The 26,635-nt window shown below is 36.0% G+C and overlaps 2 protein-coding genes across 2 annotated transcripts; one reads left to right on the top strand and one right to left on the bottom strand.

Moving 5' to 3' along the window:
- The first annotated feature begins 5,134 nt into the window (after positions 1–5,134).
- On the top strand, positions 5,135–10,354 carry LOC113749235 (stromal 70 kDa heat shock-related protein, chloroplastic-like). The gene is made up of 8 exons (XM_027292921.1): positions 5,135–5,871; positions 7,134–7,386; positions 8,142–8,221; positions 8,306–8,448; positions 8,525–8,623; positions 8,797–8,986; positions 9,102–9,500; positions 9,648–10,354. The coding sequence occupies exons 1-8, from the start codon at positions 5,332–5,334 to the stop codon at positions 10,050–10,052; spliced, it is 2,109 nt and encodes a 702-aa protein (XP_027148722.1). The 5' UTR covers positions 5,135–5,331; the 3' UTR covers positions 10,053–10,354.
- Positions 10,355–14,496: 4,142 nt separating this feature from the next.
- On the bottom strand, positions 14,497–25,138 carry LOC113749777 (D-3-phosphoglycerate dehydrogenase). The gene is made up of 10 exons (XM_027293624.1): positions 25,075–25,138; positions 23,616–23,745; positions 22,363–22,507; positions 22,132–22,259; positions 21,087–21,158; positions 19,329–19,455; positions 19,123–19,247; positions 18,823–18,864; positions 16,664–16,876; positions 14,497–14,850 (listed from the first exon to the last, which is right to left on the bottom strand). The coding sequence occupies exons 2-10, from the start codon at positions 23,721–23,723 to the stop codon at positions 14,782–14,784; spliced, it is 1,029 nt and encodes a 342-aa protein (XP_027149425.1). The 5' UTR covers positions 23,724–23,745; positions 25,075–25,138; the 3' UTR covers positions 14,497–14,781.
- Positions 25,139–26,635: the final 1,497 nt, after the last annotated feature.

Below are 26,635 nucleotides of genomic sequence, written 5' to 3'. Positions count from 1 at the left end.
AGAAATAACAAAAGAAATTGATTAAACCAAAAAGGAACAGTTGGTTCTTCTATAGAGTTGAAAGCCATAAAAAGAAGTATTACACCAACTATCACGCTTGGCGTGTTAAAAAAGATATACTTCTTAATTTGATTTGTTATGAGATTAATTTAATTTCGGTACTTAAATACACATGGCGGTTAGATTTTAGTGCAACAACTCACATCAGTGTGTCTATATAGGGTTGCCTGAATTACGGAAAGACTAATGATAATGAAAGATATATCGCTATGGACGATGATAAAACAGTTCAAGTTGAGCCAACAAGAGTTCTTAAATTATTATTAAAAATTGAATAGAATCTCAATGAAATAGTTATTATACTGTCTTTTTGACAGAATTTAATTTTTGTTCCTATTTTGGATAAATTTGGTTATTTTTGTTCATTCAAAAATGAAACTTTTAAATTGTTTCATGATTCAAAATTGATTGGTTCTAGTTCTTGTTATATTACGATAATCTATATTTAATTGGTACAATTGTCTCATTTAATAAATCTCTACATTTGAGTACTATAAAAGTAAAAGAAAATTAACCAACAAGAATTCAGTGGCATTATGGTATATGAGATTGGATCATATCTCTAGACAAAGAATAAAAATACTTATGTTAAATGAAATTCTCGACCCCTCGATTTTACAGTTTTTGATGATTGTATTAACTATATAAAAAAGAAACAAACCAACTAAAGAAAATTTGAAACCAATAGAACCTTAAATGTCTTAGAACTTATACATATAGACATTTATGAGTCATTTCCTATATTTGTTTGGAATGGTCAGCAATATTTTATAACATGTATAGACGATTTTTTAAGATATAACTACATATATCTCATTTCTAAAAAATCACAGTCACTGGACGTGCTAAAAAATTTTAAGGTTAAAGTTGAAAACTAACTCAACAAAAGAATCGAAAGCATCAAATCTAACTATGGTAGTTAGTACTATAGTAGATATGATGGTTCAAGTGAACAACATCCAAGACCATTTATTAAATACCTAAAAATATGTGGTATCGTCCCACAGTATACTATGCCGGATTCACCTACTATTATTAGCGTTGCTGAAAGAACATGGTAAGGAGTATGATATGTCATTCAACCTTACCAGAGTCATTTTGGGGAGCAGCACTTAAGACTGTAGCTTATATTCTTAACAGAATTTCAACCAAGGCAACTACTAGAATCCCTTATAAGATTTGGACCAGGAACAGACGTAGTTTGAAGCATTTATGTATTTGGGGATGTCTAGATAAGATAAGACCCTATAGGCCAAATGAAAAAAAAATTGGACTCAAGGACGATTAGTTGTTATTTTATTAGATATTCTGAAAGATATAGAGATTACAAATTTTATGATCCCATGAGAAGGCGTGCTTTCCCTTTCACGCCTCTGACCTCGCCTCTTTCTTTCCATTTCACGCTTTCCTTGTTGGAACCACGACTTCAGCCCCAATTCTTCATGCTTCAACTCCTACTCCATAATAGTTGCTCCATTTTCAGTTAATCTTGTCCTCACGATTGAAACTCTAGGAACTTCATTTCAATGGTTTCTGTATCCTTCCAGGTGGCTTTAGCAAGAGAAGTTCCCCACCACTGAACTAACCATTACACAACCACTCCATTCTTTTTCGTAACAATCCTCCTGTCTCATATAGCCATGGGTTCCACTCTCATATATTTCCATTCATCAATTTCAAGCAACTGCAACACTAGAGCTACTTCTGGCCCTACCTTCTTCTTAAGTAATAATTCATGGAACATTGGGTGTACTCGAGATTCTACTGGTAATTTGAGTTATAAGCAACTTTTCCTATCTTTTGCCCCACCTAATATGGCCTAAAATACTTAGTAGACAGCTAGCATTGTTGCTCATCTCTATGGAAGTTTGTCTATAAGGCTACAATCTTATGTAAACCCAATCTCCCACACTAAACTCGCTCTCACTTCTCCTTTGATCAACATAAGCCTTCATCCTGTTTTGAGCTTCTTGTAAGTTTCTTTTGAGCAGCTCATTCAACCTCGTCTATCCTTCAGATGATCAGCCACTCTAGCAACCTTTGAGTTTGAGTAGGGCCCGAGGGCTAGCTGAGGAGGTGACATACCACACAAGGCTTCAAATGGACTCATACGTATGGTTGTGTGATATGTTGTATTATACCACCATTCAGCTAGTGATAATCAAGCATTCCATCCATAGTTATTAAACCCAACACGGGAAGGAACCCGGCGAAGGAAGTGGGTCAACGGGTTACTGGTTCAACCGGTGGGTGAGTGGTTGAATCGGTGGGTCACTAAATATATTTAAATATTATATTTTATAATTTTTGATATAAGATATATGATATAAATTGTAATAAAAAATATCATAGCAAAAGCTCATTTAATTTAATGTGCTATAAAATAATTAATTCATATAAGAGTCAATCAAATATATAGGTATTTAGTAATACACCAAACTTCAAGTGTAAAATTTTATCTATATTTAGTGTAATTATCTAGCTTATTTATGAATTTTAACTGCAAAAAATTATTAAAAATAATATTTGTCTTTAAAATAAATTATGTAATATGTTTTTTTTGAAATCCATTTTATAACTTATTAAAAGATTCCAAATAAATTTGTTTTAGAGAAATAAAAAAAAAAGATAGAATTGACAAAACGTTTATATATTATAATAAAGCTATTCTATTAACATATTTTGAAGTAGCCTAGCGGTAAGCATGTTGTAGTGTTGGTTAGAGGTCCAAGGTTCGAACTCCAGCAAAGGCAACAAAATTTTTACACAAAACCCGATTCGTGGACAAAATCGGCCGGATTTCCGGTTTAATCCGGTCGGACCGCCGGATCGTTGATTAGTCAACGGTTTGCTTGTTCAAACAATCTGATTTAAAACCCAATCCGGTCCAATGATCGGGTCACCAGTTCGACCGCGGGGTCGGGCCAGGTTTAGTAACTATGATTCCATCTCTTAGGCTCCAAATGTGTCATGCACCTCAAGTATATCTCCAGTACTTGGTTTACCCATTCAGACTAGCTATCAATTTGGCGATGGTAGGCAGTACTTAGACTCAACTCTGATTTACCCATTCAGACTGGTTATCAATTTGGTGATGGTAGGCAGTACTTAGACTCAACTCTGATCCCAATAGTGTAAACAACTCAGTCCAGAATTGATTGGTAAATAACTTATCCCTATCAGAAAGTATACTCACTCTGATCCCAATAGTGTAAACAACTCGGTCCAGAATTGATTGGTAAATAACTTATCCCTATCAGAGAGTATACTCAACGCTATCCCATGCAATATGTCAAAGAGAATGTTCTAGCTACTGTGGGAGCATTAAAGAGATGTGTCAAGCTGATGAAATGAGCAAACTTAGTGAACCTATCCACCACCGCCACGATGGTATCCCTCTTTTTTGAAGTTGGCAACCCCTCAATGAAGTCCATTGTGACATGACTCCAGGAGTACTGAGGAGTGGGAAGAGGTTGCAGTAGTTCTGGATATGCCATGTATTCATCCTTGCACTTCCTGCAGGTGTCACATTGAAGCACAGTAGTTTTGATTTCCTTATACATTCCAGGCTAGTGGAAAATCTGTTTGGCCCTTTAAGTCGCTTACTTGAACTCCAGAATGACCACTTAACTGTGAGTCATAAAGTGTGTTGATAATCTACCTCCTTATTCCGCCACTTGTTCCCATCATTACTCTCCTTTTAAATCTCACCACTCCATCCTAATAGGAGTAATCTGGTAAGTTATCAGGAATGAGTACTGATTTCTTGATCAATTTTTGTACATGTTCATCCCCTTGGTAGCTCTCTATCACCTCCTTCATCCATTCTAGAACAAAACTCACCAGAACAAAACTCACCAACTTTGAGCAGTCTCCTTCCTCCTTGCTGGCATTACTGGACAATGCATCTGCAGCAACATTCTCCTTTTCCTTTATGTATTGCATCTCACAGCTCAATCCAAACAGTTTAGTGAGCCACCTTTGCTGGAGTGGAGTAGTAACCCTTTGCTCTAACAAGTATTTTAGTCTCTGGTAATCTGTCTTGATGATGAAATGGTGCCCCTTCAAATAGTATCTCCATTTGATCACTGCACTCACTAATGCCAATAACTTCTTTTCATAGATGGTTTGCCCCATATTTTTAGGTCATAAGTTCTGACTCAAATAGGCTGTTGGTCTCTTATCTAGCATAAAGACAGCCCCCACTCCTTCATAACAACCATTAGTCTCCACTACAAATGGCTTGTTAAAATCTGGAAGAGCCAACATAGGGGTGTTGCCCATTGCCATCTTCAACTTTTGAAATGCCTTATTAGCATTTTCATTCCACTGAAACCCATCCTTCTTCAACAATGCAGTAAAAGGTTGTGCAAAGGATCCATACCCCTTCATAAACTTCATAGTATCTACATTTATTATTTTAGTATCTAAATTTGTTTTTTAGTATTTACACCATACATATGCAATTTTTATTTGGCAATTATAGAAGCCTTTGATCAGGGATGAACTTAAATCCCTCCTTAACTGTAAGTTAAAGGGTTCAAAATTTGACTTGCATTTCAATCCAAGATTTTTTGAAATTTTATAAAGGGGTGCTTGGTGCGCCCATGTGGATTCGAGATGGTTCAGTCTTCAGTCTCTTGAGTTTCCCATTGACACATTTAGGGCCACCCCTTCCTTCAGGGTAGAAGGTAGGAGCACACGAGTACTAACTATGGTATAAACTAGGGTAGAAGCCCTTGATCCGTTCCAAACCACTGCTCAACCGAGTGTGTAGTAGATTTGTGTTTGGATTGCATTTTCCGTCATTTTTCATGGAAAAATTACTGTAACGATTTGATATATGTGAGGGAAAAAGGTGATAGAGAAATGTGATCACGAAAAATGATAATATTTTTCAACGAAAACAAGCAATTCAAACAAGGCATAATAACTTGCTAGAACCAGAACCTCCTCGACCTTCCCCTTTGTCCTATTGGCCCACTCCACTGGATAACAAACACAGTCCAAAAATCTGAGATCGTACGGCTAATACTTCCTCCCTTAACCATTCAGAATCCAACGACGTCCGACCCTTCTAGAATTTCCGAGACCCCGTCTTCTATCTCCTACGTCACTCTCGTCTCACCTCTCCCTTACCTACTAAATAAACCCTTTTCCTCTCTTGGTGTATACTTTATCCAGAGCCAATCTGTTCCCTCGATTTTGCTCAAATTATTCACCAATAAAGTTTATCTTTTGGCCCAAAAATCAGCCTGAAAGTTGATAAAAATGGCGTCTTCATCAGCAGCAGCAGCAGCAGCAACCCAATTTCAGAACCCATTTTTGCATTATAAAACTCCATTTTTAGGCAATAAATTGAGCCCAAATGGCAGTAGAATTTCTTTCTGTAATTTTAAGCCAAGAAGCAGTAATAATGGCAGAAAACCTCAGTTCTACAGGCCTTTGAGGGTAGTGAATGAAAAGGTTGTTGGGATTGATTTGGGGACAACGAATTCAGCAGTGGCTGCCATGGAAGGAGGGAAGCCTACTATAGTTAGTAATGCTGAAGGGCAAAGAACGACGCCTTCTGTGGTGGCCTATACCAAAAACGGGGATAGATTGGTTGGGCAGATTGCAAAAAGGCAGGCTGTGGTGAATCCTGAAAACACGTTTTTCTCTGTGAAGAGGTTTGTTGGAAGGAAGATGTCTGAGGTGGATGAAGAATCTAAGCAGGTTTCGTATAAAGTTGTGAGAGATGAGAATGGGAATGTTAAACTTGAGTGCCCTGCTATTGGTAAAAGGTTTGCCCCTGAAGAGATTTCTGCACAGGTTAGTAAATTAGTTCATAAGTTTTGTCAGTTTTAGTGTTCTTTCAGATGTAATAATGTCACATGATACTAATCCTACGATGTTGAAGCCATTGAGGTTGAATTTTTTAATTATGTACTTTTTCGATTTGAGTTTTATGGTATTTGATTCATTTTACCCGTCAATTGAGCTGAATATGCATCTGTTAACTTGAGATGGATTGGAGAGTTAACTGTTGTATTTTCTGTAGCGAATGTCAAATAAATCAGACGACCAGTTTCTTGGTTCGCCTTGTTACCTCTTGTCTATATGCAGAGGGTGTGGAGCCCAATTGTGCATTTGTCCACCTCGGCACCGACTTGGGATTAAGGGTGAGCCCTTTAAACCCTGTTGGTGTACCTTGGGGGGCTCCCTAGGATTCGAACCCAAGACCTTAAGGTCTTTAAGAACCCAAGACCTTAAAGACCTTAAGGTCTTGGGTTCGAATCTTGGGGAGGCCCCCAAGGTACACCAACAGGGTTTAAAGGGCTCACCCTTAACCCCAAGACGGTGCCGAGGTGGACAAATCCACAATTGGCCTCCACACAGGGCATGCATGTTGACATGTCTAATTACAAGTTTTCTTCCACTTATGTCTAAGATTAAAAGAGTACAGGTATATTGCTTGCAGCTTTTGGGGTTTATTGTCGAAGGTCAAGGACTTTATTATCTTAAGTTTAAAAGAATGCAGCTTGATTGCAACTTTTAGAGTTTATTTTGATGATTTAATTGTCTAGGAAATTTAAGAAAGTGTAATTTTGGTACGCCATTTATCTTCTATGTGGTAGTGGTATTTGGAACTCATGGACTTTTTGCTTCCAATCAATTTTTCACTTTTGCCTTTAGTACAAGCACTGTTAGATTGACTTGGTATTGTGAATGGGGAGAGAGGAAGAATAGGCAAGAATCCGTCTGATGTATGTCAAAATTCAAATTCAAGATAGGATGTCTTTTAAGATGAGAATAAACAATAACAAAAGGTTTCCTCCTTTCTTGCTGTCTCATTTTTGGTTATGTTGTCCTGTTATTTTTTAACTAGGATATCTCATTCTTCATCGGTTGATGTTTAACCTTTTATGAGAAAGAAATGTTTTTGGTGGTTTTTTATCTGGTGTGTTTGTGGTAGATGGTTAAGGCTTGCATCATTATGTGTATGACGACTTTTTCATTAATTGTACATTAACCACACTGGACGATAATCTTTAGCTAATATAATGCACTGAAATGTTTTTTTTTCCTTTCAGGTATTGAGGAAACTAGTTGATGATGCATCAAAGTTCTTAAATGATAAAGTAACCAAGGCAGTGATTACTGTCCCAGCATATTTTAATGACTCACAAAGAACTGCAACCAAAGATGCTGGTCGGATTGCTGGTTTGGATGTCCTCAGGATCATCAATGAGCCAACTGCTGCATCGTTGGCTTATGGATTTGAGAAGAAGAATAATGAAACCATTCTGGTATTTGACCTTGGAGGTGGTACATTTGATGTGTCAGGTATGGATAATTGTTGATCCTCTTCCCTGTTTGTTGTGTTAGTATTATTTTGTTATTCAGGAACACATTTGGTAGTCCTTATTAGTTTCTCTAGAGTCATTTCGGCAAAAATGTTATTCTTATTCATTGTTAAATTCATGCCATACAAATAAATATTTCAGATAGCTAGATTGGCATGTCCTGGTGATATTACTGTCAGCTTTTGATGTCATTTAAAGCTTATGCTGCTGGCAGTCTTCGTCGCCATTCTGTGTTCTTCATCTCTTTGGTCGCTAAGGAAGAATTACCAAATTTAGTCTCTGCTGTATTCTTTGCATCTCCCAGTATCATATCAATTGAAGGCAGGTTGAGCACTGGTTATGACTTGGTAATGCTGCATAGTGTGTAGAAAATGTGGTTACAAGTTCTGAGTAATATCGTGCATATGAAAAAACAAGGGAAAAATACAATCTTGGGATGGAATCTTCAGTAATCCATGATGGGTATTAAAAATGCTCCGAGATGTTCAACCATTCCTTCTAATATTCTTCCTGAGAAGCAACAATTTTGTGAAATGTATCTTTGGAGGAGATTTAAGATATCTGTCATGATTGATATGTTTTTCTTGTTTTGTAGCCTTGCATCAGTATCATTTTGTATAAGATTTGAGATAAGTAGTATTTCTATTTAAAGAGAGATTAGATTTTAGGAACATTTTTGGTTGTGTTAACCCTAATATCGTCTTTTTGGAATAAATCTTGGACTTTTGTTTGCAGTTCTTGAGGTGGGAGATGGAGTGTTTGAAGTCCTTTCAACCTCAGGTGATACACATTTAGGTGGTGATGACTTTGACAAGGTATACAACGACCTAATTAGTCTTTTAATGAGTTTCTTATTGGAGATTCTCATTATTGATAAGTATATCTGTGGATTTGCACAGCGAGTCGTAGATTGGCTTGCTGAGGACTTTAAGAGGAATGAAGGAATAGATCTTCTGAAAGATAAACAAGCTCTTCAACGTCTAACAGAGACAGCTGAGAAGGCAAAAATAGAATTGTCTTCTTTGACCCAAACTAATATTAGGTAATTATAAATAGCATTTATTGTTTACTTGCTTGTATGTCCTCTGTCCAGTTTGACTTAGTGAGCTTTTTTGCAGTCTGCCTTTTATTACTGCTACTGCAGATGGTCCAAAACATATTGAAACGACACTTACAAGGGCCAAATTTGAAGAATTATGCTCAGATTTACTAGACCGGTAGGTATTTATTCAAATTGGTTGTGTCAGTAGTATCATTTGTCTTACTCGTGTGGATAGTTAAATGTTCAGGTTTTTAATCGAATCAGGTTTTTAATTGAATTGATTCGACTGCTATCTTATTGCTGTTGAAAATTTTGGTATTCCCCTGATGATTGCGAATACCTTCATAGGCTAAAGACACCTGTTCAGACTTCCTTAAGGGATGCGAAGCTTTCCTTCAATGATATCGATGAAGTAATTCTTGTTGGTGGGTCAACAAGAATACCTGCTGTCCAGGACCTTGTCAGAAAGCTGACTAGCAAGGAGCCTAATGTTACTGTGAACCCTGATGAAGTTGTTGCTCTTGGAGCTGCAGTACAGGTTTGTTTTTCATTTGAATTGCCATACTTTGTTTTCCCTTTGTATCTGGTACTTATTTTTGCCGTGCACATGAAGTCTTACTGAGCCATGCATTTAATTTTCTGAATGGTTTTAGGCTGGGGTCTTAGCTGGAGATGTTAGTGACATTGTTCTCCTGGATGTGACTCCATTGTCTCTTGGCCTTGAAACCTTGGGTGGTGTAATGACTAAAATCATCCCCAGGAATACAACCTTACCAACTTCCAAGTCAGAGGTCTTCTCTACAGCAGCAGATGGACAGACAAGCGTCGAAATTAATGTGTTGCAAGGTGAAAGAGAGTTTGTGAGAGACAATAAATCTCTTGGAAGCTTTCGTTTAGATGGTATCCCACCAGCTCCTCGTGGTGTTCCCCAAATCGAGGTCAAATTTGATATTGATGCCAATGGTATCTTATCTGTTACTGCTGTTGACAAGGGTACTGGAAAGAAGCAAGACATAACTATTACTGGTGCCAGCACTTTACCCAAAGATGAGGTACGTATCTTATATCCTATGTCAGACGTCATGGTTGTTCTGGTGTTGAAAAGTCATATCTTGTTTGGATTCTGAGCCTTGAAGAGTTCATTGTTCTGCAATGGTTCCAAAATCACTGATTTGTTTCTGGTGCCTTGTAAACATTAGGTGGATAAGATGGTTCAGGAGGCTGAAAAGTTTTCAAAGGAGGACAAGGAGAAGAGGGAAGCAATTGACACCAAGAACCAAGCGGACTCCATCATCTACCAAACTGAAAAGCAGCTGAAGGAATTAGGAGAAAAAGTCCCTGCTGCCGTCAAAGAGAAGGTGGAGGCTAAATTGACAGAGCTAAAGGATGCAGTATCTGGTGGCTCGACCCAAGCCATTAAGGATGCCATGGCTGCACTAAACCAGGAAGTGATGCAACTCGGACAATCTTTGTATGGCCAGCCGGGCGCTCCAGGAGATGGACCTACACCTGGTGCTGATGCTGGAGCATCTGGTTCAACAGGTAAATCATCTGGTGGAGATGATGGTGATGTTATTGATGCAGACTTCAGCGAGAGCAAATGAAGAAAAGTAAGAAATGGCTGATGTTTTGTGGACTGAGTGTGAATTTTTGATAGTAGGGGTATGTATATCAGGTAAAACTGCTCAGCTGGTGGTTAAACTGTTCCAGATACTATAGCCATCCAGAATTTTTTTATGTTTCCTGGATTTGAGGCCATATTCACTTAGTAAGAGGGGGGATTGTAGTTGTATATAGTACATTGAGCTTGATTACGGTGCATGGTTCTTCAACGAGTTTTTCTTCTCAATTGCGCCATTGTTTCGTCACAAAATTGGAATCAGAGTCTTCGAGCGGATTTTGGACACGAGTCTTGGGTGTGAAAAGGATTGTTTCTGGATAAATCGTCTAGCTTTATATTTTTCCCTTCGCTGTGTACATAGAACCCTATGCGAGAGTTAGGCTTATCATGTGGTTTTCACGGAAATTGAATATTCTTTTCTTTTGGCGAAGTGGAAGTCTCTCTTGCTGTTTGCATTTGCTTCCTGAGTTGAAGAGATTGGCCTCTATAACCTCCACCGCTGATTACTTCTGGTTGACATTAATAATGGCATGTGTACTACAGGCATGAAGCCTGGAGGCTCTAAACCGTGAAAGCATTTTTTTTGGCATTTTCCAAATTACAATTATTAACGCCGAGAACCGTAAAGTTGGAAACAAGGCATCAAATTTCCTCGATCTTTAACCCCAATAATCATGAAGTTGGGAAAAGGGAATGGATCATGACAAGAACTCATGATTGCCAGAAAAGTAATCTTGGAACCTCTTCTTACATGCTTCCAAATCTCTAATGAAGTACTGAAACATCATTACTCAACTTCTGTGGTTCTGTTGAGTTGCTAAAGATTTGCAAAGACTAGCTAATTTTATGTTATACGGATGGTGATTTTGCAGGAATATGTCATCAGTTGCGGGAAGTAACATGCAAAGACGAATTCTTAATCGCAGAAAATCTGGTTTTGCTGGGGAAGATAAAATCCTAGGAACTGCTGCAGCCCACGGGGGCCAGAAACTAAAATTTTTGTGGTGAACAAGTTTTCGCCAAAATCAATAAGCAATGGTCTGTTAGAATTCATCAGAACATTTGAATATGTATACCGGTCCAGCGAAAGTGCTTGCAAAAGATGAAAGTAACAGGATTTGCTGCAGGTGCCAGAAAGTGGAGGATTTTTTTTATCAAATCATGTGTATCTTGCTTTTCTTTCCCAAAATGAGAGTAAATTCTCACTGCTTGAATCCCTTTACCCCTCCCCTAATCAAAAGAATACCACCGAAAACAATCAAAGTTCAACAATAGAGAACACAAAATAGTCTTTTTTGACATTAGATTTCTCTGGAAGAACTCAACTAAAATCCAAATATTCCTTGTGGCAAGTTCTGGAGAACAAGCATGCTTTTCAGGTGTTTGAAATCTCAAGTACATAAACTAAAATCCAAATATTCGTTTACAGGCTCTGAAAAACTTGCCTCTTTTCTTGATGGATCTTGTCTTCACTGCAGTCAGAGTTACATTTTCATCATCTTCATCCTGTTCTGTTGGATCCCATTGGTGGTGAATTCTAGAGTAGCCTTCGGTGACCGAGGATGATCTCCTCATAGAAAGTACCCTCCTCACTGCATTTGGGAGTGATGCAGTTTCTTTCTCACACATGAAATAGTTCTGAGAAGAAGCTGAGGAGACCGAACATTTTCGGCTCAAAATGACTCCAAATACCTCTCCAGCAGAGTCCCCATGATGATCTTCCTGAGTTGGGTCATGGATATCAACGTTGGTAAGTTCTGGTATATTCTTGTTCTGGTCTATTCTGGATTCTTTAGGTTTAGGCTTGTGACCATAAATAGATTTTGGTGCTTTGAGTGGTAAAGAAAGATCAGAAAAATCTATGGATTTTGATCTTCCTGTGTTGTCTTCTTTCATTCTTGAGTATCCACTCATCTTCCTTTCTTCTGCTTACAACTCTCAAGTAGGGTGGTGTAGCCAATAGTGATAGAGACTCAATTTTTCTATGAAAGAAGCTTAAGAGGACTTAGAAGGCGAAACTAAAACTTAAGTTGGACAAGAAAAGAAGAGAAGAGAAACTCTCTTTACAATTAGTATTTTACATTTGGTAGTAAAGAGTATTTGAGTTTTGCTTCCATTTTATTCCACTTTTGGTAGGAAAATATGGGGACGTTTTTTTTTTTTTTTTAAAAAAAGATCTTTTCCTTTCTCTCACTTAAAAACTTCCAAACAAGCTATTATTATATCTTTTTCCCCTAATCCTATCTTTGACATTATGTTTTCTTTCTTTCCATCCAAACACGCCATGCCTAAAGGTCGAGTCAAAGGGAAAAAGACTAAACATGTGTCATGCAGCAGCTAATTTCAACTATGCCTAAATTGACTCTTGATTCTTACTTGATCACCAAATAAGACAGCTAATCTTATAAGCGTTTACTAGAAAAAGGCAAAAAGAAGAAAGAAGAAAGGATGACCAGTGCTAAATGCTTGAGCTGGATCTAAGGCACAGGAAACAGACACTTCCCACTGAATTTGAGGTCCAATGAAAAGAGGGGTTATCAAAGTCAGGTAAAAATGCCAGAAATGGTAGTTGGAATTACTTTGAAAATGTGGAAAACCATACCTCATATTGTCAAAGATTTCAGCATCAAGACATAGTTAAATATGGGTTGATGGGGAAATCTTCTTGACTCCATCCATGACAACTATGGTGTGAAATGGCACTGCAATACACACCATGGCTTTGTCTTTTTCCTCCAACTTGCCTTTGGTAAGCCTGTTGAAACATTTTCCCTTTCATGTTTGTGCATGTCTGCCTGTTTAACGTGTTTGTCCGGCAATTGGCCATGTGAACTGTCTGCTTCCATGAAGTGACAAAACATTATATTGCCACTTCCATCCAAGTTCCAATACCAGGTTCTTCTGTCATTTTCCATAATGGCCGGTGGTGTCAAGCGTTGTTTTTGCCTAACAGCCTTCTTAAGGGAGTATTCACCATGCAGTTTCTAGATTGAAAATTGGATTAAAATAGTCAAGGCGTATAAGATTCGGGAATTTTGGTATGTGAAACTAATCTATTGATTGATAATTAGGTATCACTAGATCCCCTTAAATACGTAATTGAGTGTCTCGTGAAAATTTTTGTAAACCATTAGTATTCTGTCCTGGTATCATCAACGGAAAGGAGTTTAGGAGGCCAGTCTTGAAGGTTAGTACCATTTTATCATCAAACAGAACTTAATAGAAGTATTCAAAGAAGGTGACAAGAATAAATATCTCCCAAGGCACAAGTCTTTTGGGTTTAGTTTGTTAAGAACAAAATTCACAAGCATGATGACACTAAAGATGTAGAAGAAAATAGAATTGATTACATTTGGATTTAGGGTGCGTTTGATAAAATTGAAATTTGAAAACTGAAATCTAAAATTTGAAAATCCATTAAACTATTAAATTATTAAATACTAAATCTGACATATTTGAGTGTATATCACATTAAAGCCCTGTTTTATATTCCAATTCAACACTTAAACTTAATGAATTCAAATTTTAATATGTTCAGATGCATTTGATAACCAAAAATTGAATCTCTGAATTAATTTTTTTTGTCAAAAGAATATCTGAATTAATTAAGTGGCACTAAATTTCACTTAGCACTGAATATGATATACACTCAAATATGTTTCAATTTTCAAATTTTCATTTTATCAAACGCACCCTAAGTGATAAGTGAATAACTTACCACTTATTTTTTAAAACAAGTTTTGCCTAAGAAATTCAGTATCATGTAATTAATTCAGATGCTCAATTTTTTTTTTTTATTATCAAACGTGTTTGAATATATTAAGAATTGAATCCATTAAATTTTAATACTGCATTGGATTATCAAACATGGCATTAGCCTGTTTATGTAAAAGAGAATCCAATGCCTATGGAAATAATTTACAAGAAATAGTTTAGCCCGTGAGCATGACTTGACGTATGTTGTCAAATATGAATAAACAACAGTGGGGATATTATTCTTTGTAGTTTGTTTTTTCAGAAGACTGCCAATTTGGCCTTTGAAATAGTGGCTATGTGTTCAAGAACTTCAAAATTGTGTCTCCAGAATTCAATTTTAACCTTTGGCTAGATGTGACTTTCAGTTAGCAAAAAGGGAAAAAAAAAAAAGAGAGAGAGAAAATTCAAAATCTAGCCTGCTAGGCAGAAAAGATTTTATACTGACATCTAAAACAATTTATAGAGCGTACCAGAACAAGTCCTCATGAAGTTTTCCACAAATGCAACTAAAGCATCCCCCCTTAGTTTTCAAAATTCCATTACTCTTCTCTCATCTTTCATATCTATTTTATCTCCTGAAATGGAAACTAATGTTGGTAGAAGATATATCACTAGTTTGAAGACTATTTCATAGAGAATAGAAACCATCACAATTATGTTGGGGGTGATTATAATAAAAGACGACAATCTTTCCAGTAACAGTAAATTTTCAATAAATGTCAATGTACTGCAAATTTGCACACAGTAGATCTGCCACTGTAACATGAGTGAGTCAAGGGATATCGCTACAATATTAACGCATCACAAGTTCAGGAATATCTTACAACCAAATTTCCTTGGCATGCTTTGCTGAATCATGCGCAACTCCATTTCTAGTTCTTATATGTTACAGCATACAGCCAAATGGTTGCTGGCAGAACAATATGTGTAATTCAGGTAAAGAATCCTGAGTTAAATCAGTTGACAATCTCAATCCCTGTCAAAGGTTTTCCAGCATGGACTTGAAGGGCAACATCTCCAACAACCTGAAAAAATTGAATAAGAGTATTCAAATGTTAGCATCCAAGAGGTATGAATGACTTTGAATCAGAAAAGTAGCAATATGTTTCTGGCACAGGGGCACCAATTACTTGGGGCCTTTCTTCCTGCAATGAAAAAGTATTTTTAAATGTGTCTAATCCGATTTTAGAATTTGGTATCTTGTTTAAGGCCATTTAAGCTTTGAGGAGCAGTTCAACTTGATGCAACTTTATGTCAAGGACCTCCAACCCCTGCTACTATTACTCTCTACCTAAGTTACTCGGACTTGGCTACAGGTTCCCACTGACATGGCTACTCTAGTGCAGAGTGAAGGGTCGGACATGTTACGGCAGGACAAAGTGAAGGGTCTAAGTAACATAGCTCTCTACAATGAAAGCATAAATAACATCAATTCATCTATCTAAAGCTTCAACAGGTTCATTGTGCTGATTCTTCAGTGCAACTCCATAAGGCATGTCAATAGTCATTTCTAGTTGTATATGGTGGGTAGACTGTAACTCGAGTCATGTTGAGGCCATCACGACTGGAACTTCTAGAAAATTAGTTTCAGTGCACAATGGTGCACATCATGAATGAAATTCCAATGGCTTTCTTACAAATTCCCTAGAGAAAAGGATGACTCAGTACACAAATGACAGTCAAAAGTACCTGCATCAATATAGAATTTTGTTCACAACAAAATGGAAAAACAAGGTTCTATTTTAGTTTTAAATAGTAAAATAATTGAAAATAATCACAACGTGCTTAACACAACATAGACTTGTCAATGAGTTTGAAGGGATTTGACAAACAATCCAACTAGACAAGGTAGATGGTTTCTAGACCAACTAAAGAACAAATGGATTAGTAACCTTTAAGTCGATCAGATGCTTGAATGATGAAATATGGAACTGTCATCATGAATGATATTTGGATGGATAGCACCAGAGCCTAAATTGCCAACAGGACAAGCTAATCTAAACAAATTCACAATGTAAGACCTCTAGTAATTAAGAGTCCCATGGAGACCTAAGCACTCCTAGTGGAAAGAGTCCCATGGAGACCTAAGCACTCCTAGTGGAGCACTTACTGGACCTCACCACCAGAGCAAGTACCAACAGCAAAAGTAATTGTGTTATATCAAGGTTTTATTATCTATCTATTATCTCATGGAATTGTAGTGAAGCATGTATTTGTTGCAAATTTGCATTTAGGCTAGTGATTGAATACTTCAGTGTAAGGGGCCACCTAGACTCCATTTTTGTTTCTATGTGCAGCAAGTGGCATGTTCAATTCCAGGCACAATGTAATCCAAATCTTGGTATTTGGTGTCAATGTATTTCCAGCAAGGTCTAAAAATTTGATCACTTTTCCTACACAGACTATATTTCCGTCACAATTTGCTTTCATTTAGGATAACAATGTTAAGATAACTAGGATTTGCATCTACAATTCTCAGCAATGCAATACAACCTCCAAGAAAGTGCCAGTCCATTGACAATCTTTCCACTTCACCACACTACCACAATCCACCATTTAAAGCTTAGAATACCCAATCCTATAAGCTTGTCAACCCTCCAACGTTTTCACCAACACCACATACACTAGGACTACCTGAATCTTACAGTCCTCATTCACTACTAATTGGAACTTGATTAAATCCAGTTAGGCAAATACATACGATCATGTGATTGTCTGTGTATGAGCTACAGTAAAAACAAATATATGAATGTTTGAACAACTAATGTAACTTGAGGGCTTAAGTAAATTAGGACAGTATTTCCAGCTATGATGTAGAGAATTTAAGTATGTCCATACCTTGGCCATGTATCTGTAAGAATATTCTGTAACCCCAGCAACATGAGGTGTAATAATGACATTAGGGAAGTTTAAGATAGCATCATCAGGATCAAAAGGTTCAGTCCAAGCAACATCAATTCCTAATCCTCCCAAGTGGCCTGATTCAAGATGATGAAGAACAGCATTATAGTCCAAGAGGCCTCCTCTAGCTATATTAACCAACAAAGCACCCTGAAACCCATAATAATGCAAAAACAGTCCAACATATTATTTGAAAAGTTGCTTTAATCATGAATGCTTTTCTTATCAATGCAACATCAAAATACTAGTAAAAAAGCACAAAGAGATTATTGAAGATATAATGGGAAAATAAACACAAAACATTATATGATTCGACCATAAATAAGAAGAAATTAGTGATAAAGAAATAAATAATTGAAACTTAATGGTGTTGTTAAAGGTACGCTTAAGTTTGTCTCTTCCCTCTCTACAAGAGACATGCATCCAAGCACACAAGCACAAGCATGCAAACAAAATGCGGTCACTTCCATATCAGACATATAGCTTTGCTACATAATCAACCTCTGTTAAATTTTTTGGGGTTAATTACACTTTTCCCCTTGAACTTGGGCTCTTGTAACACTTTGCCCCCTTAAACTTCAAATATATACACTTTACCCCTCATGGTTAACTTTTTGACAGGGTTCAGATAAAGTTATATTTTTCATGACCAAAATACCCTTGGCTAATTCTCAAACACACATAATAACTGTAACATAATAAACACCTATTTCTTGAGTAGTTGCTAAATGCATTTAAACACAATTACACTATGCATTTTGACCTTTTAGATCTAAAATGAATTAGATAAATCTATAAAAAGAAGTCTAAACAACTCAATGTGTTTATCTCAATGCCAAAAGCAATACTTATTTTAAATGAAATAAAATTAATTAGTGCATTTGGAATGAAGATTATTTGATAATGTTTTTTCATTGTAGCACTTTTTAATGTGTTTTTTATCAGATAAAAATACGACTAAATATAAAAATGTATTTTGAAAAAAGTATTTAAAGAATCTCCATTTGGGATGGGGGGTGAACCTCTACACTCTGTTGTTAACCCCTCCCACTTAAAAACTATTAAGTGAATCTTCAAAGCCTAACCATGTTGGTGTCAAAAAAGAAAGGTTATATAGGTCATTTTGGCATGAAAACTAGCTCCAAGCATCCACTTTAAACGGAAGGCTGACACACGAATTTGTAAAAACATGAGGCTTATGATGCACGGGGCTCTCAGATGGTTAGACAGCTATTTATAAGTTTCACTCGCAGGAAGAGAATTTGTCCTTTACCCAATTTCAAAGCCGATAAAGATCCATTTTGATTTTTTCTTTCAGTGAAATTTAGAAGGTCATAATTAGTTAAATGTATGATGTTATATCATGTTTTAAACCAGACAAGTTTCCTGTGCGTATCAAATTATATACTGTAGACAACAATGGTTTTGACCAATATCATGGCAAATCACTTTCCTCAAAATTTTGGAATACTTTTTACATGGTTGGGAAGTTAGGGATCAAAATATTTCTCATGATGAATCCTCGTCAGTTACCTAGATCATCACTGGAAAATCTAAAAGATATTGAAGTGGATTCTGAAACCAAAAATGATTGGTGTTCATAAACTACCAGACAACTAATTATCTGATAAAAAATCATTACTGCATATAGATATTAACAACTATCGCTAAAAAAGGGCACCCAACAGAAGAATATTGGGAAATGCCACATTAGATTTTATTCAAAATGTACATTTCCTGAATTTATTCTTCGATTAATGATTTTACACTTCATAATTGCAGTCCAGCCATCTTAGTAGCAATAAGGACATTGACCTAGATACAATACATGCCAGGTTCGAACTCCATACCCAAAATTGTACTAAAAAAATTGGGAAAAAACAGGTTTCTTTGTAACTAGAACTCATCACAATGGTTTAACATGACAACTATATATTGACTCATCTAAAAACTCACAATTTTAATATATTTCCATGTAAAAGTTTAGTTGGAAATTCAATGTGAAAGGCTTTTATAACCTTCATTTCACAGACTTAATTAAAACCCAAGTATAGTGATATGCATGCATCAAGAATAGTCATGTTGAGGGAACCAACCTTTTTCATTGAAGAGATGAAACCCTCATTCACAATGCCAGCCTGGAAGCAAAATTGGGAAATTAAAAGATCAAAATTCATAGTTTGACAAATAAGACAATGTAGCAACACCATGATGGGATAACTTTGAATCAGTTGTGAATTTTGAGCTAACAAATGGAAGTGCACAACATAAGTCCTGTTTATTCTGTTGGTAAGTTATTGCCCATCTCATAGATTATGTTATGAACCAATATATAACTAAAATTTCGTCAGAAGCAAGTATATAGGAAACATCAATGCAACACAGAGAGGCCTAACCGTTTCTGCATTCATTACTAAGCAACAGACCACTATGTCAGCTTTACTCGCAAAATCGATGATATGTTCATGAGTTCCCTTCTCATCAACTAGATCATCTTCAGTGCCATTTTCAGCGCAGAATGCTGTAAATATATGATAAGACATTGAAAACAACATTCACAAAAAGATGTCAGCAAGCAAGTTTTCATACACAGGCTTCATACCTTCAGTTTTGCATGACTTGTCTAAGTATGGCGCCCAACTGCGCTTGGTAGCAATTATCTTCACACCGAATGGACGCAAACGCTGTGCTAACTTAATCCCAATATTTCCAAATCCCATAATGAATACCTACAGGAATTATGCACCACAAGTTCACAAACAGCAGCAATAGCAAAATGATGAAACACTAAAAAGGTCTCCAACTAAGATATTAACCACAGTTTACCAAGATGCAAGTCCAATTTTAATGGCAATTTGCATTATGACTAGGTAGACATATTCATTCTGTAAATGCAATGAAGTAGATAGACATTAGCCGAGATTGGGCTTACCCATCATGCAAATCATAAATGGTAACGAGCTTGACATTGTTCATTAACTATAATTCAAACTAGTAGCTAGCTACAAGAATGTCAAGTTTGGTTAAAATAAAATATGCCCTCCGCTTGAAAATTGCTTGACATTTTGGAAATTATAGACACCACAATTAGGAGATTAACCATCCCCAACAATTCCATTTTCAGTGAGCATTTTACCCATAAATACTATTAACATAAAAAACAAATACATTTATACAATAGGTGTTATTCTTGCAAACTTCACTTGTCAAGATGTTGTATGTCCTTCATACTTCCCTACCATTTCATGCAGCAGTTCCTTGGCAACAAATATGACCATACAGGTCAGCTGATTTAAAGTCCTAAGCAATCTTAACACCCTTCCCCTTTATAGCATTGCATGTTGCCATTACTCCGAGGTTGTTAGCATCATGCTCAGTCCTTCTCCTGGACATACTCATGCATCTCCAGATCCTCTCTCCCTTTCCCTAAGGTTCACTTTGAAGATCTTAAACTGCAAATTGTCGTATATTTTCGCAAAAATCTTTTAAAAATTTACACTATTCAGCATCCACAATAACATGTCAGAGTATTTAGCATTCAATTTGTTAAGTGGGAGTTCCTTTTTAACACAACATACTTAAACTTAGTTTTCAGTTTCTGTCAACTTGAGTAATTGACTAATTGAACCTTGAATACAACTACCAAATGAAGATAGGCTGAACCAAACAAACATTCCCTATATTAACCTCCTTTAAACTGTCGATTTAGTTCTTGTACCCAATTTCTTCCTGCTAAGATGATTAACTCAGCTAATAAGAATCACATCTCAAGTTGGAAGCAAAGTAGGCCTTAAAACGGTCAGATGTTGACAAAATATTTCAATAAGGTGAAGTTGTTTGGTATATGCCAGTTTCAGCAAAGAATACCACTCTGAGACCTAAAAGCACCCATATACATGAGCTCACAACTTTCAGTTCATTTGCACTTGTACATAAGTGATAAGTCCATACTAGATGAAATTACTTATCCAGAAAGTTATCTATCCTACTATATACAGTACCATAGCAAATAGGAAGATGCAAAAACTAACTCCTTTTCTGTTTCATTCTAACTGTTCACATTTCATTATTAGTTTATTGAAAAGATTCTTCTTTTTCACTGAATCGAATTTCCTTTTCATGACATCCCATAAGACAAAAATTATAGGAGATATGTTTAGTAGTAGATTAGTAGCTTGTCATGCCATGTTTTCCCTTTTTCCCCTCTATGGGTCCCAATGCACCTCAGGTTGGGTGCCACTCTAAATATGGAGTTCAATTTCAAAGTAGGGTGTAATGCCATGCAAGATAAAATTAGCATAAGGAAAGATGGCACAAAAAGAAAGGGAGTATTCATTCTGAAAGGAACTCAGAAACTCACTGTTTTCCCCAGAAAGGTGTCACCAACTGGCACTCCAAGTTTTCTCTGCTTCACTGCAATTTGCATTTCATTCTGAAATAATAGCATCATGCTTAAGCACAAAATTTACCTATTTCTGGACCACCAAGTAAGTGGCTACATGTACACCTTAGACTATATGTTGATACTCATACTCTTAATTAGGTGACATACAACAAACCCCCCTCTCACTCTCTGCTTCCAAGAAAACACTGACTACACGTTAAAATTGTGGAGATATTATGGATGCGGATGATAAAGGATAAATAAGCAATTGTAGTGATGCCCTTCCCCCTACACCTAACCCCATCTCACTCCATGACAAGGAAGAAAAAGTGAAAATAGACTTCCAAAAAAAAAAGGCAACTTTAAGCATACAGACCACCTTGATCACATTACAAGTACATGTACGTAACCACCGTAGAAAAAGAGTACAAAGACAGAACTGCAGATGTAAAAAAGCTGTGAACAGAGATACTTGGAAGCCTAAATGATTTCAAATAAGTCAATCAGTTTGACAATAGATCCTTCATATGCTAAAGTAAAAAGTCATGACAGGCTTTAATTACTTGTGCCTCTTTAAGAAGAAATAGGTCGTAGGCAAGGCTCTAGACTCCCAAATACCAGTCAGAAAAAGTTATAATTTATGTATCATAATGGTGTTTCATCATCAAGGTACATGTTTAAATAAGATGAAAACCCCATCTATGGAGCCAGGTCAGGCATATAAACTTCTTCCAGACAGGTCAAAAGCATAAGCAGAGGTAACAACGAAAGTGAGCAATTCATGAGGTTTCTAAGAGTTCATCATGATTGTAAGTCAGATCATCCTACTTCCCCCAGTGAAAATGATTCATCTCCAAAGTAGATTTGCAACTCCTATATCAAAAGCCCAACGCAAGTAATCATCATTTTCCAATCACCTAACAGAAATTCTGTAGCATTAGCTAAATAGAAATACTTGCTTAATGTCTATTCTATGTTGCTAGGTAAATCATACAGTACAGAAGGGCTGAAAGCAACCAACTTGCTTACGAAGAAGACCCAATATCAGATATATAGCCATTTCAGCACATGATACTGCATTTCCTGTTGCACCACTTGGAATTCTGGCAATCTTTATCCCATGCTTTGATGCAGCACCAATGTCAACACCTTTATGCAACCAAAAAAAAAACCACTAAATTAGACATAGCATCGGGGGAAGATTGACATAGACAAGAAAGTTCACAAGCTTCATGTAAGTGTAAAAGAACACCTTCCAAGCCAACCCCATACTGCATAATGAGCTTCATCCTCTTTGCACGAGAAATCAGCTCTGAGTTCAGTCGCATGCTTTTTACTACACAAAGATGATAGTTTCCAATAACATCAGGCACACTGTCAAATGGAACATCATCAACCTGCAATAAAAAGGATAAAAAAGCTTAACAAAGCATTTATATGGATGTAAGTCTACAACTGTCACTCAACTATCCAAAAAAGTGTCAGAGAAGCATCAACAGACCAGAAAGAGAAGAGAAAACTTAATTGTGCAACTATTAATCAAAACTTGGAAAGCCAATTGGTATTTCTTCAATTTTGAAAAGACAAAGCAAAAGTGAAAGCATCACGATGAACTTAAATTTAGACAATAGCACAGTAAAAAGTGAGGGAAAAAAAAAGAATATTGAATCAGGCTAAGAGGGTAAAAACTGTACGAGTGTAGTTGCTAAAAACTGTATGAGGGAATAATAGAAAAGTATAAACACTCCCCTACATGCATATACATATCTTGAATCTCAATATACTTATTAGTTCTTAATTGCAGTTCTGATATGTCCCCAGTTATGTGATAATTTTCATTCTCTTAATCCTATCTCTCTGCCACTTTCAGAACTCAGTTGAAATCCTTTTCCATACCAGTTACCAGCTAACTCTCCTCACAGTACCTATACCAAATCATTTACAGTTTTTCTTCTATAATTATGTTCCAAATGCTCTTGAATCATTTTTCCTTGCTTATTTGGATGCATCTTGAACATGTTAGAACTAGCAGAGCTTTATGCACTGTACCACATTTCACTATAATATTTTAAGCTACAAAGCTGACCACTTTTCAAGCAAAGGTGCAATTTGGCTTTTGCAAGGGGGCATAGGTGAGTACCTTATTCGCCCAAAGCACATGATTTTTCTAGTATGATAGGCATGTAACACATGGGGACTAACTGCATTTAATCAAACTTCCCATTTTAAACATGTCAAGCTTAGAGGTTAGTATAAGTAACAATATTAGATTATTTGCATAACTCTTAGATCTTCTCCATATCTCATAAACCCAGGTTCATATTTTTGGCAAAACTTTGTTCAGATGACTATACTTGACAATTTGTACAACTCATGCAGTAGAAATTTGTACATTATTTCCAAATACAAATAGATTTATGTTACTTGGTTCTGAAATTATGAGAAGTGACTAGCTTTAGGACATACAATCATATACATAATTATGGAAGTTACAAAGTTAATTACCTTTACAAATGGATAGTCCTGCAGATATTCTCTTGTATAATCATGAGATGCTGGAAAGTGAGGCCCACAAAAAAGAACGCGTGTAATTTGATCACTTCCATTGTCCATTTTTTGGCCTTCCCCACTATTCCTGCCTTCATAAGCTTAAATGTCAAACAGCATACCATATGTACCTTCAAAGCACAACTTTATCCTAACATGTTCTTTTGTTGTTCAATTCTAATAAACAGAAAAATACATTATACATTTGCATATATCGAGACAAATTGCAGCATGATTAGAATGTAATATTTTTAATTCATCACCTACTGTCAAATTGCAATCATACTGTTTCTTGTCATCATTTTTGGAACCTATAAACCTCCTCCTGTGTTACATCTCAAAACTCTTTCGTTCGATTCTAACTCACAGCATTACCTTCTGATTTTAACTAATCAAAGAAAGAATGCATTGGCTATGCAGAGAAAGCAACACAATGCTTATTTTACTGCTGCTCAACAGTTCTCTATCAAGAAAAGATACCAAAGATGTGATCTAACATTCAGGAGAATAAGAATACCTAAGGTGGTATAAGCTAGCAATGAAACAAAACCATTCCCAAGATTTTCTGTTTGGGTAGGCTACCCTTTTTCTTTTAGTGTAGAGACTAATTCGGATCATTATACAAAGTTCAACAATTCATCTACGGCAACAGAAAATAAAAATACAGAGTACAAGATAATGGCAAATGCCTCCATGAAACCTCAAATGCATCTGCCATTACCTGTTGGCACTTATTCCACGTTTAATTGCACCCTTGTGCTGTTTAACTTTGGAAAGGGAGAGCCTAACATGGGAAAGCAGAATAAAAAGCATAACTTTAATGCAGTAAGTCACAGTCTTAATCTTCCTCATTGTTCTGGCATGGACACTAGCCAAATGTAAGTGAAAATGAAGATAAAAATTATAACCATGTACCGTCTAGCCCGTGATAAACAACATATTCAATCATAAAATGGCTTTGAAGGCCAGGAAACGTAGTGGTGCGATACCACCACCATAACAAAAGAAATCAACAGAAACAACACCCAAATGGAGGATGCTTCAAAGTAGTCAAAATTTGATGAATCTCTAGTGTTAAATGTTCTAGATGGCAAGTTGGCAACCACCAGTCACAAGAACTTCAACAGATGCCACCGCTGCTTAGTTTGCATATTCCAACTAGTTGCAGTTCACTCTTAGCATGTTAAGTCTTAATCATACATTCTCAAGATCCCAATATTACTGTTATAATGAAAAGGGTCAATAAAGTTACGCTTTCTGATGCCAACATTTCCACCCCAACACCCATGTTTCACAAATTTATGAATTCCCAATAGGAAATATTTTCTCAAATAACACCCAGATTTGTAATCTCTAATCAAGGGAGAAGTGATAATTAGAGACAACAATCATAACATGACCGAGGGAGTTTAATTACCTGGGAAATTGGGATTCTTGTTTGATTACCTGGGATTGTTGAGGTGAAGAAGTGGCAATGCAGAGCGTGATGACTGCTGGGACTTTGACTCCACCTACCGCTGCTTCTACTAACTAAACCTACCGCTTCTAATGATTTCGTAACTGTTACTAGGAAAAGAGATGTGGAGCTTCCGGCTCGATGCATGACGGAGGGAGGAAATGGGAATTTGGCAGTGTGTCAACGTCTCACCCTGGAAAAACGTAGAATAAGATGATTGACCAAAACGGCATCCTACAGCCGCTTGGATGATTTTTTTTTTTTTTTTTTTTTTTGAGTTTGTTTCAAATTTTACTATAGTTTACTGTAGAATTTTTTGTAAGAACCTTTTTTTTAGTTTGTTTAAAATTTTACTCATCAATGAGTGTGTTTGGATTGAAAAGATTTGAAATAAAATAATTTGCTTCACAAATTTTAATTATCTTTTTATCTCACATACATCACATCACATCACAAAAAGTGTTATAGTAATTGTCTCAAATAAATCATCCCATTGTATTTTGCTGTAGAATTTTTATAAAATTTTTTTAAATTTATTTAAAATTTTACTGAAATTTACTGTAGAATTTTTATAAAAAACTTTTGTATAAGAAGTCTCAGGGCAATAAGTGTTATTGCTTCTAGCACTAAGACAGTTTAATTACTCTAATTTCTTTTTTTGTCAAATAATTATTCTAATTTCTAACTCTTAATTTAAAACCTAAGTGAGACAAGTTTATTCCTATTACATCTTAGCTAAAATTTTCATTTTCTAAAATTTTGGAATATGAGAATATGAAATATTAGACATTATTGTTATAGAAGGATTTGTGATTTTGCTTCTTGCTAAATGTAGTGCATATTTGTTGTCATTGAATTTACATTCAGTGTTTTGGTACACACACATAGGATGAGAGCGTTCTTACTACATGAGAATGTTATAAAAGGATTTGCCTATAGGGTTAAAATTGTGTTATTTTGTCTGGAGTTTTTTCTCTTAACTAAGAACAATCTTCTCTTTGCAGACTTAAGTTTGGCAACTAAGTCGAAGCACATTAAATTTTGTATATCACTTCTATTTTTGGTGTTATGGATAGTTTCATTAAATTTGGGGCAAAGTGTACCATCAATCATCAAACTTTTTTAAAATCTCATCTAATTCACTGTACTTCTTTTCATGTCAATGAAGCCACAGAACTCATGAAATATTTCATTTTGATCATTGAAATGCTTCATTTTTATCATTTTGTCTAAAAAAATCAGTTAAGCGACATGGAATTTGCACCATATAATGTGTGCATGATATCTATATAACACTTTTTGGCATTTCACCTAATGATATCTAAGTCTCTTCATGTCTTCTCCAGGTGATTTCCTTCCTTTTTCATGTTTTCTGATTTTTTTTCCAATAATGTGGAAATCCATCCATAATTACATTAAAATCATGATCTATACAACACATACATACATACATGGATATACACATATAAAATCATGATCTATACAACACATACCACATAATGTGTATGTATGATTGTGTGTG

This window comes from Coffea eugenioides, chromosome 10 (genome assembly GCF_003713205.1).
Source record: "Coffea eugenioides isolate CCC68of chromosome 10, Ceug_1.0, whole genome shotgun sequence".
NCBI lineage: Eukaryota > Viridiplantae > Streptophyta > Magnoliopsida > Gentianales > Rubiaceae > Coffea > Coffea eugenioides.
The sequence above is the reverse complement of the archived record's forward strand: the minus strand, read 5'-3'. Positions and strand labels throughout refer to the sequence as shown.

Bases quoted from the DNA above. Each gene is read 5' to 3' on its own strand.
- LOC113749235 (XM_027292921.1), top strand. From the start codon at position 5,332: ATGGCGTCTTCATCAGCAGCAGCAGCAGCAGCAACCCAATTTCAGAAC. The intron at 5,872-7,133 runs GTTAGTAAATTA...TTTTCCTTTCAG, and splicing joins CTGAAGAGATTTCTGCACAG to GTATTGAGGAAACTAGTTGA. The intron at 8,449-8,524 runs GTAATTATAAAT...GCTTTTTTGCAG, and splicing joins TTGACCCAAACTAATATTAG to TCTGCCTTTTATTACTGCTA.
- LOC113749777 (XM_027293624.1), bottom strand. From the start codon at position 23,723: ATGGACAATGGAAGTGATCAAATTACACGCGTTCTTTTTTGTGGGCCT. The intron at 19,456-21,086 runs GTGAGTTTCTGA...TAATTCCTGTAG, and splicing joins ACACCTTTCTGGGGAAAACA to GTATTCATTATGGGATTTGG. The intron at 18,865-19,122 runs GTTAGGCCTCTC...TTTTGCTTCCAG, and splicing joins TAGTAATGAATGCAGAAACG to GCTGGCATTGTGAATGAGGG.